This window comes from Silene latifolia, chromosome X (genome assembly GCF_048544455.1).
Source record: "Silene latifolia isolate original U9 population chromosome X, ASM4854445v1, whole genome shotgun sequence".
NCBI lineage: Eukaryota > Viridiplantae > Streptophyta > Magnoliopsida > Caryophyllales > Caryophyllaceae > Silene > Silene latifolia.
The window spans coordinates 186,052,290-186,074,431 of record NC_133537.1 but is presented as its reverse complement, the minus strand read 5'-3'; the positions used below and the strand labels follow the sequence as shown (position 1 = coordinate 186,074,431).

Below are 22,142 nucleotides of genomic sequence, written 5' to 3'. Positions count from 1 at the left end.
GGTCGTTTATAGTCCATTAGGCTTGCGTATATAGGCTCGCCAGCCATAAGAAGAGATCATACCTGAAGCTTTGCTGGGGATCAATCATCGGTGGTCATCGACCCATTGAAAAGGTGGTGAGTTGAGCCTTATCCTTAGGCGCCTACGTATCCGTTATGACGGAATCAAACTTGTATCGTAGTTCGACAGTGCTGGCATGCATTCTGTTAATCTATGCCCAGAATGGAATGGGGTTTTCCAAATGAGGTTACCATTCCTTCAAAGCTTTGCTTTCAGTTGTGGAGTTCCTCCACTTTGTATTTAATTGGATCGATTTGAATTTGATTTGATTTGGATTGTGGATGTCATCCGTTGATTTTGATAATGGTCTCTGAAGCCAACGACTTCAGAGCCCCCAGTTGCAATGGGTCTAAAGGCGAAGCCTTTAGAGCCCCCAGTTGAAGCATTTCCTGATACATTCTAAACATGGAAAACAAATACAACAATAATCATATTATCGTATAAGCACACATTTAGATCATCGATCTTTGAAAGTTGAAACCTTTTGATAAACTGAGTCATTGACCCGAGGCTTGGATTTGAAACAACCATTGTTGAAATGGGCCTTAGGCCTCGATTTTGAAAAATATTTTCATGCTGGGGATGTATTGCTATTTGGATCATCGATCCTTGAAAAAATATTTGAAAATGGGCCATCGACCCGGATAAGCATTTTGAAATTGGATTTGAAAATGGGTCATAGACCCGGATAGACATTTGAAAATAGAAATGGAAATGGAAATTTTGAAAATGGAAGTGAAAAATGGGTCATCGACCCGGATAAACATTTTGAAAATGGACTTGATCATCGATCTTTGAAAAAAGTTTTTGAAATCCCGATTTTCAAAGGGGAGAGGATAGGGTAGACTCGGTTTGCATTTTGAAATGCGACAAAAGGGTGAGACTCGTGACTGACGTGGGCGTAGCCCGCTACCTTCGAACAAAAATAAAAATAAAAAAGTCGTAAGTGTGTACGAGTTTTAACTCAAACATTTTGACTTGATAAGGGTCGAAATGTAAATTAGTCGTTCCGCCTTTCGTAATGTGACAACAAAAATCGGCGCAAGGGATGCAGAAGGACAAAAATCCGGTTGAAGGGTGCCGCGGCCTCCCCCTTGACCGAAAGCATGGTGGTCAATCCTTGTTTAGGTAGGTTTTCCTATTTTTTTTTCGCTTCTTTTCCTTTTTTTGTTTTCTTATTTTGTTTTCTCCTTATTCACTTCCTTCCTTTACTAGGTATGGCTCTTCGATCACCTTAGATTGTTTGATTATTATGCCCTCCCTGAGAAGTATCATGTGAGGCATTGTATCAGTCGGCCTCTGAGGTACAAATTGAATAGGTCATCTGCTTATTGGCATGAAGTGTTGACTACTGGTGTAGGGTCCCATGTTCGGTGGGTCTTACCCGGGCTGGCTATAGACTCTTTCACAGGCCTTTTTGATGCTGACAAGACAAGACATATTCCTTTATTGGGTTTGGATCACCCTATCTATATTTATCCGGACCGTGTTCTTCGACAATTTGGTCGGCCACAAATGATTCCCTTGATGGAACCCGCCCCAAGACTGCCCTTCAACCTCACTCACTCCCGTTGTCAGGCGTGGCTCTATGCCTGGCACCGCAGGACCTTATGGTGCCTGCCTAAGCTAGTTCCTTCGACATGGGTGTCTCCTTCATATTTAAAATGGGTCAAAGAAACTTCCCCGGAAATCAGAAGGAAACTTCAGAAGGATGATGTTGTAGACTGAAGGTATCATGAGGAAAGCCTCAAAAATCGAGCATTCTTTGAAATGAATTTAACTGCGACCGAGTCTGAACCTAAAACAAACAAAAACCCCTAAAGATGATCCTAAGGTCTCAAGTGTTTGGAAAATATTGGGGGTAAAGGGTGATAATGGGCCGACATTGGCTGAGAGGTTGGGTCTCCGACCAAGTGCAAAAGACAGACTGGGCCCGCGTGAAGAAAGTGCAGTTCCTTCGAAGAAACGGGCTAGAGTGAAGATGGGTGAGACTTAGTCTCATGATAGTTTACATGACTCAGCTATAGGAGGGATAGGTAGCTATTATATTATGTTTTATTATTATTAGATGGTTTAGACACCATGGGCTTCGCCCGGAATTATTGAAATAAATAAAGGAAATATTATTTATTAGAAATTCCGAGTTTCGCATTTAGAATTACATTTTTTCGGTTGTACTCTTTTAAAGAGTTGCCTACATATCTACTTTTCAACAGAATCAAACCGGGTTCGTAGTTCATAATTCATAATACAGAGACAATGAATGTCAAACTTTGAAACTAGGCTCAAATACAAATGCAATCCGAATTTTATTTCATAACATTTGAGAACGAGGTCTTTAGGGATAGTATTTTTTCAACTGGTCCAGATTTGTAGGATTCAAAAAGTCGTTTCCATCTAGATCAGTCAGCCGAACCACTCCTCCTGTCACAATTCTTTTCACCAAATACAGGCTTGCCCAATTTGGTTTAAATTTACCCCTCGGGTCGACTGGCAGTAGTGCACGAACCCATTTCAACACCAAATCTCCTTCTTTGATTTTTCTAGGTTTCACCTTCTTATTAATAGCCATTTCTATCCTTTTCTGATAGAGTTGAACCTGATACAATGCGTTCAAGTGTCGTTCATCCAGTAAAACCAAAGAGTCATATCTAGCTTGGACCCAATCTGCTTCTGGAACGTGGCTCTCCAGTAATATCCTTAGGGATGGTACCTCTAGTTCTATGGGCTGAACTGCCTCCATCCAATAAACCAAGTAGTACGGGGTTGTTGGAATATGTGTCCTCAATAATAGTGTGATCACATGTTTAAATCTCATATTAAGAATACGTAAGGGATGATTCATTATATAGTCAATTGATCATCATTAATCGGTAATGATTGGCTAACTAGAGTTTGACATTACTGTCGTTTGACGGTGGTGCTCAGTTGATCCCTTAAGGTCACACCTAAAGGACGATTCCCTTAATAGACAAATTGATTAATTGTATGACGATACAAGTTAATCAATTTCTTAAAATTGAACAATTCATTTGTGAGAGAGAATATTTATATCTTATTGTAATGGGATTAAATAAGATTTATTTTAGTAATTGAAATGCTTTGTTACTAAAATTGTTTATTGTTTGAGAAACAATAGAGGTAAGAATAAATGGTTAATTATAATTACAAGATGTTGTGAATTATAATTATATAACCCATTTTATTTATGTGATCAAGTATCACTAGTCAATTTGTTGTATGTAATTTAATTAATTTATAAAATGATATTTACTTGATAAATATGCATTAAATTAATTAATAACATGCAACATACTACATGTGATATATTGTGTGATAAATGACAAATTGACAAAATAAAATGGTAGTCCATTTTATAAGGTGGACCGAAATATGGAGGGAGTAGTGATGGATTATGGTTGTTTTATTTTTATTTGATAAAATAGCTAATCATGCCTACACTACAAGTCTTACACACCTAATATATTGAGAAGACCAAAAGGAAAAAGCAAGATGCCAATTTTTGGCACCTAGCCCTTGCTCCAACCGGTCCTCCCTCTTTCTTTTAAGAGAATTTTGTTCTCTTATTTTCATTCATTCACATCACATGCAAACTTGCTCAATATTCTCTCTACTTCTCACAAAACAAGTTTTTAGAACTTAGAAGTTGTTCATCATAAATTCTAAACATAATATAGGATTACTAGTGTAGTAATAAGTATATTATTAGAATTAATTTTAAGGGTACTAGTGTATTAATCTAGTTAATTAGTATACTAGTTTAAGGGATTAGTCTTGGGTGCAATCTAAGGAGGATCTCTACATTGGGATTTTTGGAGGATCATCCACCATATTAAGCTCAAGAACAAATAAGAAAGGTGACCTTATTTGTGCCCTTATTTCGAACCAAATAACAATGTAAGGGACATTGTTTTTCTTCATTAAATCTCTTATTTTGTTATGCATGCACTAGATCTAAAGAACAAATATTAAGAAGTTAATTAGTTCACTATTAGAAGAGTCTAATAATAGGTATATGAACCTAACAAGTGGTATCAGAGCATAGGATGTTGCATGCATAATCGGTTTGGTTTTTCCGAGTTAAATGTAACTTAATTAAAACTAGAAATTTGTGATTTATAAGAGTAAATCACGAAATCATGATGCATATTATATATTCTGGTCCTAAAATGTTTTTAGGTCATTTACATGATTTATGGTAATTTATTGCTCATTTTAATGATTTTTAGTGAAATAATTACATTTTTATGAGTAAAATGAACTTTTATTCACTAAAATAAGTTAACCTTCACTACTGGTCGTGATTTTTTAATATGACCTTACATGAATATTTTATGTATTTTATGTAAAATTTTATATTAATGTGATTAATATTTCATGATTTATGATTTTTATGAGATAAAAATGGCATAAATGGAGGTTAAATGACTAAAATTGGTTAAACTAAGTTTCTGACCTCGAAAACTTTATATGACCTCACATGTATATTTTACAAATTGTGTGTAAAATCTTGTATTAATTTGATTAATATTGCATGATTTATGATTTTTATGAGATAAAAATGGATTAAAAGAGGTAAAATGGTTAAAAATAGTTAAACTTCGAACCAGACCATGAAACTTTAATAAGTTGTCACATGCATAATTTACACACAGTATGTAAATTTTGAGATGAAATGATTTCATTTTGCATGATTTATGAATTTTTAGTGTAAAAATGGCATAAATAGTGACTATTTTAGCATAAATAGCTAAAACGAATTACATGGCATGAGAAAATTATTTTAGGTTGCATAAATATCCCTCTTATCAAATCTAAAGTTGTAAAATTTATTGGATTAATTTTGGGATACTTTAGATGTTTTATGAGATAAAACCGATAAATTGACCCTATATTTTCTCGAAATTAATTCAAAAAATTTAACCATGATTTTTGACATTATGAGTGTCATGGAATTATTGCAGAATGTTCAAAAATTTAAAATTCAAATTTTGAAATTATTGTAATTTAATTTGGATTTATTTCATAAATGTTATGATTTTAAGGTCAAAAATGAGCATAAAATTAAATCAAGTTGAATTATTGTCAAAAATTGAGTGATGACTAATTTTTGAGTCCTAAGAGTGTTAGGATAATTAACTTGAACTTAAATGTAATTTAAGTGTTAATTTGTGATTTTAAGAAGTTATTATCACGCATTTCCATAAAACCGGGTTATATAATCAATATAAGTTAAATAGGGCGATTTGGCACATAAATTGGCATGATAGATATATATTATAATGCTTCATATTTCAATTGTTGAATGTCTTTTATTTATATTATGTAATTTTATCTTAGTATGGCCTTAGTTTTAATCGATATTACCCGTAATGAAAGGGAATATTGATTCGGTTGTAATTTAATGTGATCTCGTATCACTTTTATTTTTACTAGTTTTTCCATTTTAAAAATGTATAATAGGAATAGCTTTGTATTTTTATTATTATTTGTAATCATGGAGTTTCTTCAAGACGGTGCTATTCGGAAAGGTGTTCTGACGAAGACGGTGTTCTTGGGAGGCGTGCCATTTGAAGATTCAAGGTTCCAAAGGAGTTGGTTTCCGAATATGTAATAGATTATTTGATTTTCTATTTTAGGAGTTCATGCTAGGAATTTATTATTTGCTTTGCATTTCTTCTAATATGTTGCATGCATTGCCAAATCGCCATAATAACACATGCATGTCATATCGAGTCATCGACTGTGTCAATTATAATCATCGTAGTTCACCGCTGTAGTTCACTTAAACCGTGATAGATAATAAATTGACAAGACCTCTCACTAAATAATAATTGAGAATTAGCCTTACCAAATAGTAGAAACCATGAGTCCTAATTTCATGAGAAAGTAGGCTCGGCTCACCGGGGTACTAAACTTGTTATGTTGGGTAAGTGGGTAATAAAATGTTATTACATCGAAATTTGGATTGAGCTCAACGGAAGTATTCGTGACCGTAGTCGCATGTGTTCTGGGCTAAAGATAAATATTAAAGTAATTTTTATCGACCCAGAGTTCTAGAAGTAGAATCGATTAAGAGGTTAATCCACCGAGTTATATTAATAAGGGATAAATCGGCTCACCGTGCCCGAATTAATATGAATTTGGATCTTGGGATCATTTATAATAGTTGGGTAGAGGTCACTATATAAATGCTTAAAACTTGTTTAAAATGTTTACAAGTTTTATTAAAACTGATCGGGTCCATTTCGTTTCACAAATTAAGTATATGTGGTCGTTGGTCAATGGTCGATACAAAACACAATTTATACTTCACAAACAACTCTACAATTAGTAAAGAGGCAAGTAAAGGTCGGATCCCAAGGGACGGGTATTGAAATGAGAATTCTATTGTAACTAGTAGTGTCTAAGGGGTGTCACAATTTGGGTTGATGTAGAAGGTTACTAAACTAAAATAGCAATGAAAATAAACTAGCAAGATGAATAAAATAAGGGGTGTAAACAATTGATTAAAGGCACTAGGGTGTCATGGGTTCATAGGGGAATCATGGGATATGATCATACAAACATGTTCTCAAATTATAAGCAAGCAATTATTGTTGTGATGGATTGAGTTGGGTTATATCTTACAATCCTAGGAAAGTTTGGGTCCCGGAGCCGAATCGATTAGATTGTACAACACCTACAAGTCGACTTAATCTTCCCTACTCAACACATGCATGGTCTAACAAGACTCGAGTTAGGTTATGTCTTACAAGTCAAGTTGAAAGGATAGAAGATGATAGTAAATGCAAGGATTCATAGGCTTAGCATTTCATCAAATATAACATGTGCATGTATTAAGATCAAAACAAGCAAGCAAATAAGATATGAAAGCATATTAATTTAAGCATGAATCATTCCCCATGTTGGTTTCCCCTAATCACCCATTAAACCCTAGCTAAGAGACTACTCACTCATTATCATATTGATCATGCTAGAAAGGTTGTCAATCATACTAACATAATAAAACATGATGAATAAATGAAAGTAATTAGCAATAATTAAAAAGGGATTAAGAGATTATACCTACTAATGATTCCAATAATAAAGCAAGAATAATAGAAGTACTTGAATCCTAGATTGAGAGGTTGTCAATCTCCCAATAATAACCCAAATAATCTTCAATTACCCAAAATAAAGTAAGAACAAGAGAGAGATTAAAGAACTAAAACTTGGATTAAAACTTGATTAATATTTGATTACAATATTGAAGAGAGATTTGATCGATATTAACTACACTAATTATTGATAAGAAGAACATGCTCCTCTAATTAGACTAATGGGGTATTTATAGTGAAAATTAGGGAGGATGCATTAGGGTTAACTAAGGGCTAAACTAGTAATTACACTTTTTAAGTTGAGCAAGGAGACTCCGGTATTCTCCGAGAGAAGGGCTTCTCTTATCGTGGCTTGAAGAATGAAAACGTCTTTGTCTTTTGAAATCCGTGCGGATGGGAGTCGGGACGGCGGATCTGGCTGGAGAATCCGAGCGGATTCTTGGGCAAGACGCTCGGATTGGCGAGGGGAATCCGAGCGGATTCCTTTGAGGGACGCTCGGACCGGGGCTTGGGCGGACGGACGGATTGTGTACAATCCGTTCGGATTGTCTGCAACATCTTTTCTTCTTCTTTTCTTCATGAATTCCTTGGGGATTTCCTTGGGGACTCAAGGATCCTTTTCTCAACATTGCTCTTCTACTATGCTATGTACAAAGGCCTTCTAGTCTTGTCTCTCCTTGATGTTTGGTCATTGAATATGATCAATTTAGCCTTGTTTTGCCATGAAAATGAAAGATTCTTACTCCTTTCCTACCAAGGGATCAAAATCTCAAAGAATATGCAAAACAAAGAGCTAAAGATAAGAAATGACCCAAATAGGCACTAAAAAGCATGGAAACAATGGTAATTCGGGGGCTAAATATGCGCCAATTATGGTCACATCAAATATCCCCAAACCGAACCTTTGCTCATCCCGAGTAAAGAGGTGACAAAGACTAGGACCAATACTAACCTAACCTAATAATAATAGCCGATATGAGACAATTAGCGGGTCTCACTCCGCCCCTTCAACTCACAACAAGACAACCATGAGGTAGGATGCCTTCTTGCAAGGCAAGGTGGGTCTTGCCAAAATGGCGACACATCCAAACATTAAGCACACAAAAACACATAATGGATGCATCTACAAAAAGAATAGCCACTTTCCTCATCTAAGTGGCGGAAATTATCTACAAAGGAAGCAATTCAAGGGTACACAATCCTTCATAGATGCAATTTGTTCAAACTACTAAGCCTAGAAGGATACCATAAATCACCTCCAAAATGTGTTAAGCTAGGGTACCTTTGTCCTCAATCGTTAAATGCTTTTGTCAAGAGTAGACTCCCTATGGTGTTAGAAACACTGGAGGATCGCGGAATTCCCCCTCTTGCCTAGACAAGAAGAAGGGTCGTCCCCTCTCTACCATGCACAAAAATGGATACAATGGATAAAGGGATCGATAGATATTTGAGTTTCACTTTGGGAGTTTGCTTTTATTTTTGTTTTCCCCCCAATTTCATTGGCATTTGACATTTGAGAACACTTTCTTGCCATTTCTTTTGATTTTTGGCATTTCAATACTTGACAACTTTTTGAATTTCTTTTTGAACATTTTCAAAGTCACCCCAATTAGTAACGAGGGTGCCTTGTATTTGAAGCTTTAGGAGTTCTATTTTTGCTCCTCTTTTTTTTTGATGCATTTTTGCAAACTTTCTTTCATTTTTCATTTCATTGAACTCAAATTGATTTCTTTTTGTGCCCATTCCCTTTGATGACAAAAATGTGGTAGAACATGGATGAATGATAGAAGTATGCATGGTTTCAAGGGTCACCTTGGAATAAACGGTAGCCAAGGAGTTATCACACCACAAGGTACTCTTGACTAGGCCTTAAACCATGGGTCAAAGGATACTAGCATGACACATCCTAGGGTGTTTTACAAGTATTCTAACAAGCAAAGTCTTAAGAATAAAAAGCATCTACTAGGGCCTATATACACTTGTCAAGCTTCCCAAATAGACGGTTTCACAAAATTTTTCTAACATGCAACTACATGCCATGATGCAACTAGCATATACACATCCTAATGCAAATGATTCTACCAACTAATATGACATATAAACTAAATGCAATCCTAAATTCACATTGTTTTTACCGCATCAATCAAAATAAAGCCACATAGTCATTAACATAAAGAGGAAAAAGGAGATTGGAAAGATCATACCATGCGGTCTTCAATATCCTCATGTCTCGGATGTGGCGTAGTCAATCAAAGTGAACAAGGATAAAACAAACACAATATATACAAGACAATATATACAAAGGAAATGAACTTGTTTTTGGTTTTTCAATTTTTCAAATTTTTATGATTTTTGAAATTTTTCAATTTTTATGGTTTTTGAATAAAAGTTAAGTGTTAGAATTCCCATCCCCACACTAATATGGGCATTGTCCTCAATGGCCAAAATGATGGAAATTATGCAAAGATGATGCATGATTTCTATACTAAATGTAATTCTACACTAAACTATACTACATGATGCATGGTTTTTGTTATGACGGAGAGGATAATTTAGATTACCTCCCGTTGTGTATGCATTAACTTCCCCAAACCAAATAAGACACTATTGCTAATGTCAAAGCATGGGTATAGTTTATGCACACACTATGCTTATGCATGAAACTAGATTGTCATTTTGGATTTTCAAAAAAATGGGAACAATAAAGAACACCTCAATGGTACCGAGGTGTGAGTCCTTTGATGTTGCTAGGACTAAACCAACAATGATCAAAATGAAAATAAAATACAAAGAGATATAGACAAACCATGGGAGTGTAGGAGTCTCCAAGGCTAGTCTTCCATCATGCTATTATCATCACCACTTCCCTCATGAGAAGTGGTCACATTGCCACTTTCCTTGGCACTTTCTTCATCACTTTCTCCATCATCTCGCTCATCATTATCTTCACCATCTCTTTCTTCATCTCCACTTGCTTCTTCCTCAATATTATCATCAATTCCTTCACCATTTCCAACAACCTCATTGTCTTCCACCACGTCCCTTGATGCACCCGGAAATAACGCTTCTCTATCCGCCCAACTAGGCAAAGGACAAGATGGATCAAGGAGTCCTTGCCTAGCTAGATGTAAGAGGGGAGGATATTGAGCCAAATATGCATTCTTCCGATCTTCATAAGCTTGCTTGTGCATGGCTTGCATAAGAAGAGTGACATAGTCTTTTCCAATTTCAACTCCTTGCGGTTTGAACTCTTCATATTCATAGGGGTAAGGTGGTATAACAATGGAAGAGGAGGGAGTTTCATGATCACCCTTTTGTTGTTGAATGATGTACTCGGCTTCTTCGGATAGGGGAAGTAAATAGTTGGTCCGGTGGACACTAAGACGACAAATCTTTGCGGGTAAAGTGAATGATCGAGCCTCACTAGTAAGCCACCCATACTTGGTATCAAGGGGATTGTGAGCAACCCACTTAAACTTGTTAATCAAGATGGACATATCAATAAGATGGCCACCATCCTTAGCCTTGTACTTGCTATCCTTATTGAAATTAGGATCAAAGTGCTTGGCTAGGACCGTGACAAGGCCGCCATTAACAATAACGGTTTGACCCTTCTTCCCACTATCTACATGGAGCCATCTATCAACCAATAGCCTCAAAGAATTGTAAGGCTTGGTGTGAATTCTTCCAATATTCAAAGTTGATTCAAGGAGAATAAAATTGAGTCCCGTGAAATGATTGGTGTCTTTCCTAGCAATTATGGTATTTCCCACAACTTTGTGCCATATTCTTATGCCCGAATGATGGACCAAGAGAGCACGACAAGCATGAAAATCTTCAAATTTCTTCCCGGAGATTGCCTCCCAAAGAGGCTCGGGATCATACTTCCCATATTGCTTATAATATTTATGTTCATCGCTAAGACCCAAAATTTCACCCAATTCCGGAAAGGTAATGCGTCTACTAGTGTTAACTAGACGAAACTCAATATTTTCCCTATTCTCAACTTTTGTCACTTTTAAAGAACTTAAGAATTCCAAGACAAGGGAGGGGTATGTTACTTCCTTCATTTCAAACAATTTCTTCAAACCCATGGCATTGAAAAAGACTCTTGTTTGTTCAAGAACACCCAACTTCTCTAAAGCATCTTGACATATGAATTTGGTGGATTGGATTTGTTTCATAGCAAACTTGACAAATGTATTTCTATGGGTATCGGAAATGAATGTTACCTCCGGAAAATGCAAGAGTTGATCGATTACCGGAGTAGAAGGTGATGCTTCCATAGGAATTTGTTGTTGTTGTTGCACTACCAAGTTTGGTGTTGATACCACCATTGCCAAAGCTTTCTTTGCTTGTAGAGCTTTTTGCCTTTGAGAGAGAGCCTTTGCTTTTGGTGCCTTTGTTGCCCTTGTTGCTCCATTTGTTCTTGCCATTTGATGAACTAACCAAGTAGAGAGTCAAAAATCTTCAATTTGTAGAATGCCCAAATCGATTTGAAGGTGAAAGGCTTTGCCTTTATAAAAACAAAAATCGATTCAAAGGTTGAAGAATTTGTTCTTGGTTTTGATTGTTAATGAAGATGGAGTGATTGATTTGTTGTTTGAAAGATGGTTTGATTTGATTTTGGTGAGTTTTGTTGAGGGTTTTGTTTTTGAGATGGAGAGGATGAGGGTTTTGATGTTATGGGTAGTGTTTATGAATGAATGAATGAATGAGTGAAGGTGGGGTGGGTATTTAAAGAACTCGACAATTTTAGGACGCAGGGACAATCCGTGCAGATTGGGCGCAATCCGTGCGGATTCTACTGACTTCAAAAATTTCAAAATCCCGCCTAGAGACGGGCGGATTATGGGGAATCCGCTCGGATTCTTCGAGATGAGACGGGCGGATTTCGTGCGACGGACGGATTCTTGTCCGAGAGATTTTTCTTTGTTTTTCTTCAAATTTGCAAGACGGGCGGATTGTTCAAAAGACGGACGGATTACGTGAGACAGGCGTCTTTCCGTAAATCCGCTCGGATTCTCCAACGATCAAGAATTTTTGCAATTTCAGCTCAGCCAAGACGGGCGTCTTCTCATCGACGCTCGGATTTGCTGCGAGACGGGCGGATTCTCGAGAATCCGCTCGGATTGGTCCTTGTGTACATAGATTCAGTTCTATCAGTGCACCAACGCATTCCCTTATCATTCTTTCTTTCTTTCTTATCTTGTGTTCTTCATTGTGGGGGCACTACTAAGGCATGAATAGCCTAGGCAATTGCCATCCCCACACTAAGGTAAAGCACTACACATCAATTAAAATCATTAGTCCCTCCCTCACTTCTCTCTTTTCATGACAATTATTTTGATCAAAGTAAATAAAATCCAAAAATGACAAAAATGCAATACAAAAATTGAAAAGTAAGTTAGGGAGTTAGAAATATTTACAAGTGGTGGTTTAGGGAGGACTCCACCAAACTCTCATTCTTGATGAGATGTCAAGGGGGCATGTTCAAGGTGTTGTTGATGTTGCTCAACACCTTGAAGAAGTAATCAAAAGCTTGTTCATTGTTATGGTAGAGGTCCTCAATAGACCGTGGCCCTTGTTGTTGATCATGATCGATGGCATGCCCAATGTAGGGATTAAAGATCCCTTCAAATTCGTCGTCCCAAAGACCACAAACTTCATTGAGTTGATCATTGAAAATCTCTTGCTTAGATGGAGACAACTCTCCCAATTTCTTCTCTTGGCCAATGAGGCCATCATCTTCTTCCTTGGTTGATTTTGATGAGCTTTGCAAGCTCTCCTTGTCACAATTCACTTGCTCTTTGAATGGAGCATCTTGAACTTTCTTCCTCCATTGGAGTTCCGATTTCTTCTTTTCATCTTTTCGGCTATAATGATCAATCATGAAACATGGCTCATGCAAACGAGGAGCTCTCATGGTCTTGTCAAGATTAAAAGTTATGCTTTCATCTCCCACTTCTAGAGTGAGCTCTCCATGTTTCACATCAATCACCGCACCCGTGGTGTGTAGGAAAGGTCTTCCTAAGATGATTGGAATGTTGGAATCTTCCTCCATATCAACAATGACAAAGTCCACCGGGATGAAAAACTTCCCAATTCGCACGGGGACATCTTCCCATATCCCTAATGGTGTCTTCGTCGATCTATCGGCCATTTGAAGAGTGATATTGGTGCATTTAAGCTCTCCCATTCCCAACCTTTTACTTACCGAGTGCGGCATGACACTCACACTAGCCCCTAGATCACATAAGGCTTTGTTGATCGTTGTGTCGCCAATGGTACACGGTATTGAGAAGCTTCCCGGATCCTTTAACTTTGGAGGTGAACTTCCTTGAAGTATTGCACTACTCACCTTAGTGAAGGCGATAGTCTCAAGTTTCCGGATCGACTTCTTCTTGGTGAGGATATCTTTCATGTACTTTGCATAGGCCGGAACGTGATTGATTAATTCCGTGAAAGGAATTGAGACTTCTAAGTTCTTCACAATTTCCATGAACTTCCCAAGTTGATCATCAAATTTAGGCTTGGCTTGACGACTTGGAAAAGGAAGTCTAATCACAATGGGCTCCTTCTCTTTGGCTTTGTCTTCATTTTTCTTTGAACTTTCTTCCTTTGATGATTCCCCTTCTTTGGGACTTTGCACCACAACTTCATTCTCACTAGCTCTCACAACTTCATCCTCAACTTGCTTCTTTGGTGCTTCATATCTTGTACCACTTCTCAAGTGAATGGCACTAACCGTTTCATGTCTAGGGGGATTACTTTGTGGTGGTAATTGCCCCTTTTGTCTTTGTGAGCTTGAAGATGCTAGTTGAGTCAATTGTGTTTCCAACATCTTGGTGTGAGCTAGAATGTTGTTGATGGTGGTGTCTTTTGCTTGGCTATCTTTTTGCATTTGGGTGAAAAATTCTTGTTGATTCTTTTGCATTTGGAGGACCGCTTTTTGGACATCAAAACCTTGGTCATTGTGGTGATTGTATGGATTTTGATTTTGGTAACCTTGGTTTTGATTGTAAAAGGGTCTTTGATTTTGATTTCTCATAGGTGGTGGGGTGTATGTTGTTTGAGGGTTTTGAACATTTTGGCTTTTGTATGAGAGATTTGGATGGAACTTGGTGTTTTCATTGTAAAAATTTGAATAAGGGGTACCACTCTTGTAAGCTTGGAAAGCATTAACTTGTTCGGTTGTTCCCCTACACTCACTTGAGTCATGACCCAAGGTTCCACAATTCTCACATATCCCGCTTGGGATTGATGAGGATGCCGTCATGGCATTGACATGATGCTTTGATGATTTTGAGTTTTCCTCAAGTCTAGCCATAGCTTGTTCAAACTTCAAGTTGATTGTGTCAATGTGAGCACTAAGTTGAGCACCCAATTGAGTAACGGTGTCCACTTCATACTTTCCTCCTCTAGTAGCCTTGCGAGGCCTACTATATTGTGAATTATGGACCGCCATTTCCTCAATCTTGTTCCATGTTTGATTGTCATCAACTTCGGTGAACATTCCATTTGATCCCATATTGAGAATGTTCCTTGAATCTTCATATAAACCATTCCAAAATTGTTGCACTAAAAACCATTCGCTAAGTCCATGGTGAGGACATGAGCGACAAATACCTTTGAACCGCTCCCAAGCTTCATACAAAGATTCTTCATCCCTTTGCTTAAAACCCGTAATTTGAGCTCTTAGCATATTGGTCTTTTCCGGTGGGTAGAATTTTTTGTAGAAAGCTAGAGCTAGCTTCTTCCAAGAATCTATTCCAAGGGTGGCCTTATCAAGGCCCTTCAACCATTGCTTTGCGGTGCCGATTAACGAAAAAGGAAATAAGACCCATCTTATTTGGTCTTGAGTCACGCCCGTTGAGAGATAGCTTCACAATAATCGCAAAAGGTTTCCATATGAGAATGAGGGTCCTCACTAGGCATTCCCCCGAATTGGCTCCTCTCAACTAGTTGGATGAAGGCGGACTTGGCAATAAAGTTTCCGGTAAGATGTTGTGGGGTAGGAGTACCATTTGGTAAATCCTCCTCGGTGGGTATAGAGTGTGACGAGAATTTAGGCATTGTAGGTGGATTTTGTGTGGTATTGTTTAATGGGTTCTCTTCTCCTTCTATTGCGAAAGGATTGACAAACTCACTAGTGGGTTGAACAACTTCACCAACACCTCCCAAATTCCTCCTAACAAGTCTCCTATTATTCGTCAAGGTTCTTTCGATTTCACGGTCAAAAGGTAACAAATCTCTTTGTAACCTTCTAGACATGCAAAATATCAAACAACTCGAAAACAATTAGAACAAACCTTGAGGAGTTTTACTTCCCCAAGGTGAAAAAGACACAACTAAAAACAATAAAAGAAATCTTAAATCAATTAAACACCGTCCCAAAACGGCGCCATTTTTGATCGGGTCCATTTCGTTTCACAAATTAAGTATATGTGGTCGTTGGTAAATGGTCGATACAAAACACAATTTATACTTCACAAACAACTCTACAATTAGTAAAGAGGCAAGTAAAGGTCGGATCCCAAGGGACGGGTATTGAAATGAGAATTCTATTGTAACTAGTAGTGTCTAAGGGGTGTCACAATTTGGGTTGATGTAGAAGGTTACTAAACTAAAATAGCAATGAAAATAAACTAGCAAGATGAATAAAATAAGGGGTGTAAACAATTGATTAAAGGCACTAGGGTGTCATGGGTTCATAGGGGAATCATGGGATATGATCATACAAACATGTTCTCAAATTATAAGCAAGCAATTATTGTTGTGATGGATTGAGTTGGGTTATATCTTACAATCCTAGGAAAGTTTGGGTCCTGGAGCCGAATCGATTAGATTGTACAACACCTACAAGTCGACTTAATCTTCCCTACTCAACACATGCATGGTCTAACAAGACTCGAGTTGGGTTATGTCTTACAAGTCAAGTTGAAAGGATAGAAGATGATAGTAAATGCAAGGATTCATAGGCTTAGCATTTCATCAAATATAACATGTGCATGTATTAAGATCAAAACAAGCAAGCAAATAAGATATGAAAGCATATTAATTTAAGCATGAATCATTCCCCATGTTGGTTTCCCCTAATCACCCATTAAACCCTAGCTAAGAGACTACTCACTCATTATCATATTGATCATGCTAGAAAGGTTGTCAATCATACTAACATAATAAAACATGATGAATAAATGAAAGTAATTAGCAATAATTAAAAAGGGATTAAGAGATTATACCTACTAATGATTCCAATAATAAAGCAAGAATAATAGAAGTACTTGAATCCTAGATTGAGAGGTTGTCAATCTCCCAATAATAACCCAAATAATCTTCAATTACCCAAAATAAAGTAAGAACAAGAGAGAGATTAAAGAACTAAAACTTGGATTAAAACTTGATTAATATTTGATTACAATATTGAAGAGAGATTTGATCGATATTAACTACACTAATTATTGATAAGAAGAACATGCTCCTCTAATTAGACTAATGGGGTATTTATAGTGAAAATTAGGGAGGATGCATTAGGGTTAACTAAGGGCTAAACTAGTAATTACACTTTTTAAGTTGAGCAAGGAGACTCCGGTATTCTCCGAGAGAAGGGCTTCTCTTATCGTGGCTTGAAGAATGAAAACGTCTTTGTCTCAAAATCCGTGCGGATGGGAGTCGGGACGGCCGGATCTGGGCTGGAGAATCCGAGCGGATCCTTGGGCAAGACGCTCGGATTGGCGAGGGGGAATCCGAGCGGATTCCTTTGAGGGACGCTCGACTGGCTTGGGCGGACGGACGGATTGTGTACAATCCGTTCGGATTGTCTGGCAAAGATCTTTTCTTCTTCTTTTCTTCATGAATTCCTTGGGGATTTCCTTGGGGACTCAAGGATCCTTTTCTCAACATTGCTCTTCTACTATGCTATGTACAAAGGCCTTCTAGTCTTGTCTCTCCTTGATGTTTGGTCATTGAATATGATCAATTTAGCCTTGTTTTGCCATGAAAATGCAAGATTCTTACTCCTTTCCTACCAAGGGATCAAAATCTCAAAGAATATGCAAAACAAAGAGCTAAAGATAAGAAATGACCCAAATAGGCACTAAAAAGCATGGAAACAATGGTAATTCGGGGGCTAAATATGCGCCAATTATGGTCACATCAAAAACGATAGATGTTTATTAATTCCTGCACTTCCTACTTTGTATTCAAAACTGTTTTCATAATTGCAATGGCAACTCCAATTTCATCCGCGACCACTAGCTCCAACACTCTCACCAATGTTTCATGGCTCCGATCCTTCATGAATCGTTGTAAGTTAGAAAAGAATGGGTCCAATTTCGCCGATTGGGACGCGCAACTTCGCTTGGCCGCGGAGGGTGACGACAAGCTTCGTTACCTTACCTAGGCCTCTCCCGCCGAACCTAATGCTAGGTCTACCACCGCTGCTAGGCAAGCCTATGATGTTTACCAAAAGGAGTCGGCCGCGATCAAAAATGTGTTGATCTTCTCAATGGAGGCCGAACTCCAAAAAAGTGCTATAAAGATTAGCACCGCTCATGAGATCTATACGAAACTTATGACCATGTTTTCACGAGCTCCAAGGATCATTCAATATGAGGCGGCATCCCCATTCCTTGATCTCAACATTAAGGAGGGCCAAAAGGTTAGTCCTCATGTGCTCAAATTGATGGAGCATGTTGAGACTCTAAAAATGCATAAGGTAGAGATTCCCGAGGAACTTGTCATTGATCGAATTCTTCATTCCTTAAACAAGGTTAAGGCATATATTCAATTCAGGGTGAATTTTAATATACAAAACAAGAAAGTCTCCCTTGATGAGTTGCACAAAATGCTTGTGCAAGCTGAAAGGGACATGGGGCTAAGTGTTAGCACCACCAAGGATGTGCTCAATGTTAATCATAAGAGCAAAGGGAATTTCAAGAAAAGTGGCAATAAGGGAAAGAAGAAAACTCCCAACAAAAACAAAGGAAAGGCTTGTAAAACTAGCTCCTCCAAGCCCAAGTACAGTGCCTCATCCGGGGACAAGTGATATTATTGTTGTGGTGTTGGGCATTGGAAGAGAAATTGTTCAAAATACCTTGGCGATATCAAAGCTGGAAGGGTCATTCCAGTAGGTATATAATTATCCCTATCTTTTATGTTTCAATCTCAACTTTGGTATGTTGATACAAGTTGTGATGATTACCCTTTTTATTATAATTATGGCATCCTAGCAAGGACAAGGGCAAAGAAAAGAAAGCATAGAAGATCTTGAGGGAAGCTAGATGTAGCCACCCATGGAGCTAGATCTATGGAAGCTTGGTTTTATATTGCTTTTTCTTTATTTTCATGTTATATTTTGAGATTTTAGAACTATTTTGATTTCCTCGTGTGACTTGGAAATTTGTTTGTATCCTTTAAACAATGGTTGTATTTTGGATATTGGTGACTTGGTTTGCAACCCAAGTCACTTACTTTATAGAATCATTTATTCTAAAAATTTATCATCATACACTACTTGCATAAAGAAACATAAGATTATCAACTTAAATTGATCAAATTGACAATTATAATGATTAGATCATTATATGTCCATAAGCTATGAATTTGATTCTCCTTATGCCATTGTTACTAAAAGTAACAACTTAATTATGAAAAGATCAATTATAAAGTTCTGTTGAGTTATTGAACTCATAAAGTAGGGAATTTGCGATGTAAAACAGACACATTATTCTAAACGGATGGTCAACCAGGAGATACCTAAAATAGAGAGTCTATTTAACAGATGGCATGGATAAGACTCGCATATTACATGAATCAAACTGCCATGATAGGGCTGGTCTTTTATGAGCTAATGCGTCTGTCTAGAGAAACTTCTAATACTCCACCATATGTATGTTTGTGACACACAAAGCTATCTCTCAGGAAGATAGATGTATTTCTGAGAGATAGAGTGGGAGTAGATTGGATCGTCACAAACATGTCTTATAGTTAATGTGTTACTTTGTGAAAGTAATGAAACAATAATCTATAAATATAGAGTAGGAGTATAGCTCAGTGGGAGTTTAGCACACATGTCTTGTTGTTAAAATGTTACTTTGTGAAAGTAATGGTATAATGACCTTATCTCAAATCGACCTTGTTACAAACGAGCCATAGCATTACAAATCCAAAGATTGTTATTCAAGAGTAGATTTACTTTAAGGCGAGGGTCTCCTTAAAAGTAAATAGAGCTTTAGAGTACCTAAATGCATAGATTAACATGAAGATGTTGATCAAGATAAATGATGTTAGGAATTGCAGCATTTCATTTTAATGAAGAATGGCAAATGATATTACTCACATTCGCTTTTCTAAAATGGGAATTTAGAGAAGGAGGTGTTTGAAACACAAAACCTTAGATGAAGATCTAAGAATCCTAACATATTATGCGTAGCTTTCTTAAGTGATCCCAGGATGGTCTTAAGCAAGCATTAAAGGATTATACTTCTCGTTCATATGATAATAGAGAACGGTATCATTCACATGATTGAAGAATCATGATTATACATGAAGTTAAGTGGGAGCTAGAATTATTTTTCCATGTCTTATATGTTGAACACATATTACTTATTGAGAATAATGTACCAATGCTCTCTTCTGTCAAGAGTGATTGGGAGACTAGGAAAAGGTGCGATCTATTTTAGATTACCGAATCTATGTGAGAGAATATTGGCATAGAGTTAAGAGTCTTATGATGATAAGATCTTTCATATCTGTTTAACATCAACAAAGTTGAGTAGGTTATTCATGTTAATGAAAGTGGAATTGCTATGATGGAGTCATAGTTGTTCACTGAACCTATTAAGTTGTTGATTACATGAAGTCGATTTCTAATGTTTCCGCCATTGGAACGATCATGTATGCTAACAGACGCACATGCCATGATGTAATAAATGCTTAGAGAGCATGATAAGTCAATAATAAGTTAACTCGAATGATGGCTTGTGAAAGCCTTAAAGAACATCTTTGAAATTCTTGAGAAGAATTAAGGATTCGTTCATATGTTTGGATGATAAACTAAGTTATGTGTTGAAGGGTTGCACAAACTTTAGTTTCCAAACCGAAAAGGATTTGTTGAAATCCTAGGATGTCTTATTGACTTAGGAGTAAGAGACTAGAAAAGTGTTTTAGTTTCGCGCATTGCAAATTCTACAAAAGGAATCTAAGTAAATTGTGATAAGAATGGTCAACGTAGGGAATGAGAGTAGATTCCTCTACCAAAGAACCTTAACACAAGTTATGTGATAACAGTGGGAGCATCTTTCAAGTTAAAGAGCCCAAGTCTAGTATGAAGACTAGACATCTACTTAGATAAATTCATGTTATTAGATATAACATTGAAAAGAAGAAAATAGCAATTGATAAAGTTGGAATTGAAGGAAAAGTAGATTTATATACTTACATACTCATATATGTCTTAATTTAATTTGTCATAAAATTAAAGATTGATCTTATGCATGCAAACATTAAAACAAAATAAGGAAGAAACATGTTCTTACATTGTGTTTTCGGTTCAAATAGGCACAAAAGAGATCTCCTTCTCTTTTGTTCTTGAGCTTTCCTTTTGGATGAACAAAGACCCAAGTGTAGGATCTCTCCCAGGGAATTATACCCAAAGCTTACTCTTAATAAAATTAATATTATGTATACTAGATAATATTAATTTTGTGAAGAAAAATGACCCAAAAATGTTTGATTTTTGCTCTCAAAACCGGTTGAGAGAGAGGAGAATGGAAGGTGTTTTTCTCTTTCTAGAAACTGTTGTTTTTGTTGTGTTGAATGAATAATAATCACTAGTCAATATCTAAGTGAATATTAAGCAAAATAAAAAGAAAAACCACAAGGGTTTTCTTCCCCAAAACCGGTTGGGATAGGAGGTACAAAAGAGCCAATGCATGCCCTAGTTGTTCTTCACAATGAGCAATAGGCATGCAAGGCTAGTTTTAGTAGGTAATTATGTTGTTTACCACTAATAACAATAACTTAATATTTGCCTAACCATCCTCATATTTTCGGCACATATGGATAATATGGAATCCATATTATTTTTGTCAATTTTCAATATGTTACATGTCATATGTAACATAAATTTGTCATGTATTTTTAACATATTAAAAATCAATGTATTAATAAAAATACGTCATATACAAAAATCGATTTAGTAATTCATAATTACTTGTACCAAAAAAATATTTTACCATTTATAAATCACAATAGTTTGTATTTATAATAATTCATTCAAATTTAATTGTTTCTTTAAACAATAATTTCATCCGAGTAATGATACAATTCGATTACTCAGATTGTATCTCATTTAATCACATTTCAATGTGATACGTAAATTTTACTTCCAAAATCGTCCGTCAATTTTTCAAGTGATTTAATTAACTCGTAACGTTATACGATTAATTAAATGATCAATTAAGAGTGTTGCCCTATAGGTATGACCTAGGGGGTAAACTGATCACCACCGTCGCACGACAGTAATGTCAAACTCTAGTCATCCAATCATTACCGATATATGTTGACCAGTTGACAGTAAAAATTACTTCCCAATTGTATTCTTTAAAACGAGACTTAAACATGTGATCATCATGATCAACAGTCGTGATCGCATTATTGTCGGAGGACACATATTCCAACAATCTCCCACTTGTCCTCGACAAGTGTGCGTCACCAATTCTCTTGTCCTATTACTATCTCCCACTCAATGCAAGGTGTCTTTCAGGTCGTACTTGCAAGTGATCATATCGAGAGTGGTTTCCTCGATCTAGAGAATAACTGATTGACCGGATTTATCTATCATAGATACCTTCCGAGCGTGGCCATGCATTTCCAGTTCATTACTCCTCGAGTGGCCCTGAGATATTGTTATAACCCTGACTAGGGGTGGACAATTCCTATCGCACTCATTCCCTT

At 36.8% G+C, this 22,142-nt stretch overlaps 1 protein-coding gene and 1 non-coding gene across 2 annotated transcripts; one reads left to right on the top strand and one right to left on the bottom strand.

Moving 5' to 3' along the window:
* Window positions 1–2,398: 2,398 nt before the first annotated feature.
* LOC141618922 (uncharacterized) lies at window positions 2,399–2,803 on the bottom strand. The gene has a single exon (XM_074435981.1). It carries the CDS (start codon window positions 2,801–2,803, stop codon window positions 2,399–2,401), a length of 405 nt encoding a protein of 134 aa, XP_074292082.1.
* Window positions 2,804–14,779: 11,976 nt separating this feature from the next.
* Window positions 14,780–14,886, top strand: LOC141625990 (small nucleolar RNA R71). Its single transcript, XR_012535726.1, has one exon. It is a non-coding gene; the product is annotated as a small nucleolar RNA R71 (small nucleolar RNA).
* Window positions 14,887–22,142: the final 7,256 nt, after the last annotated feature.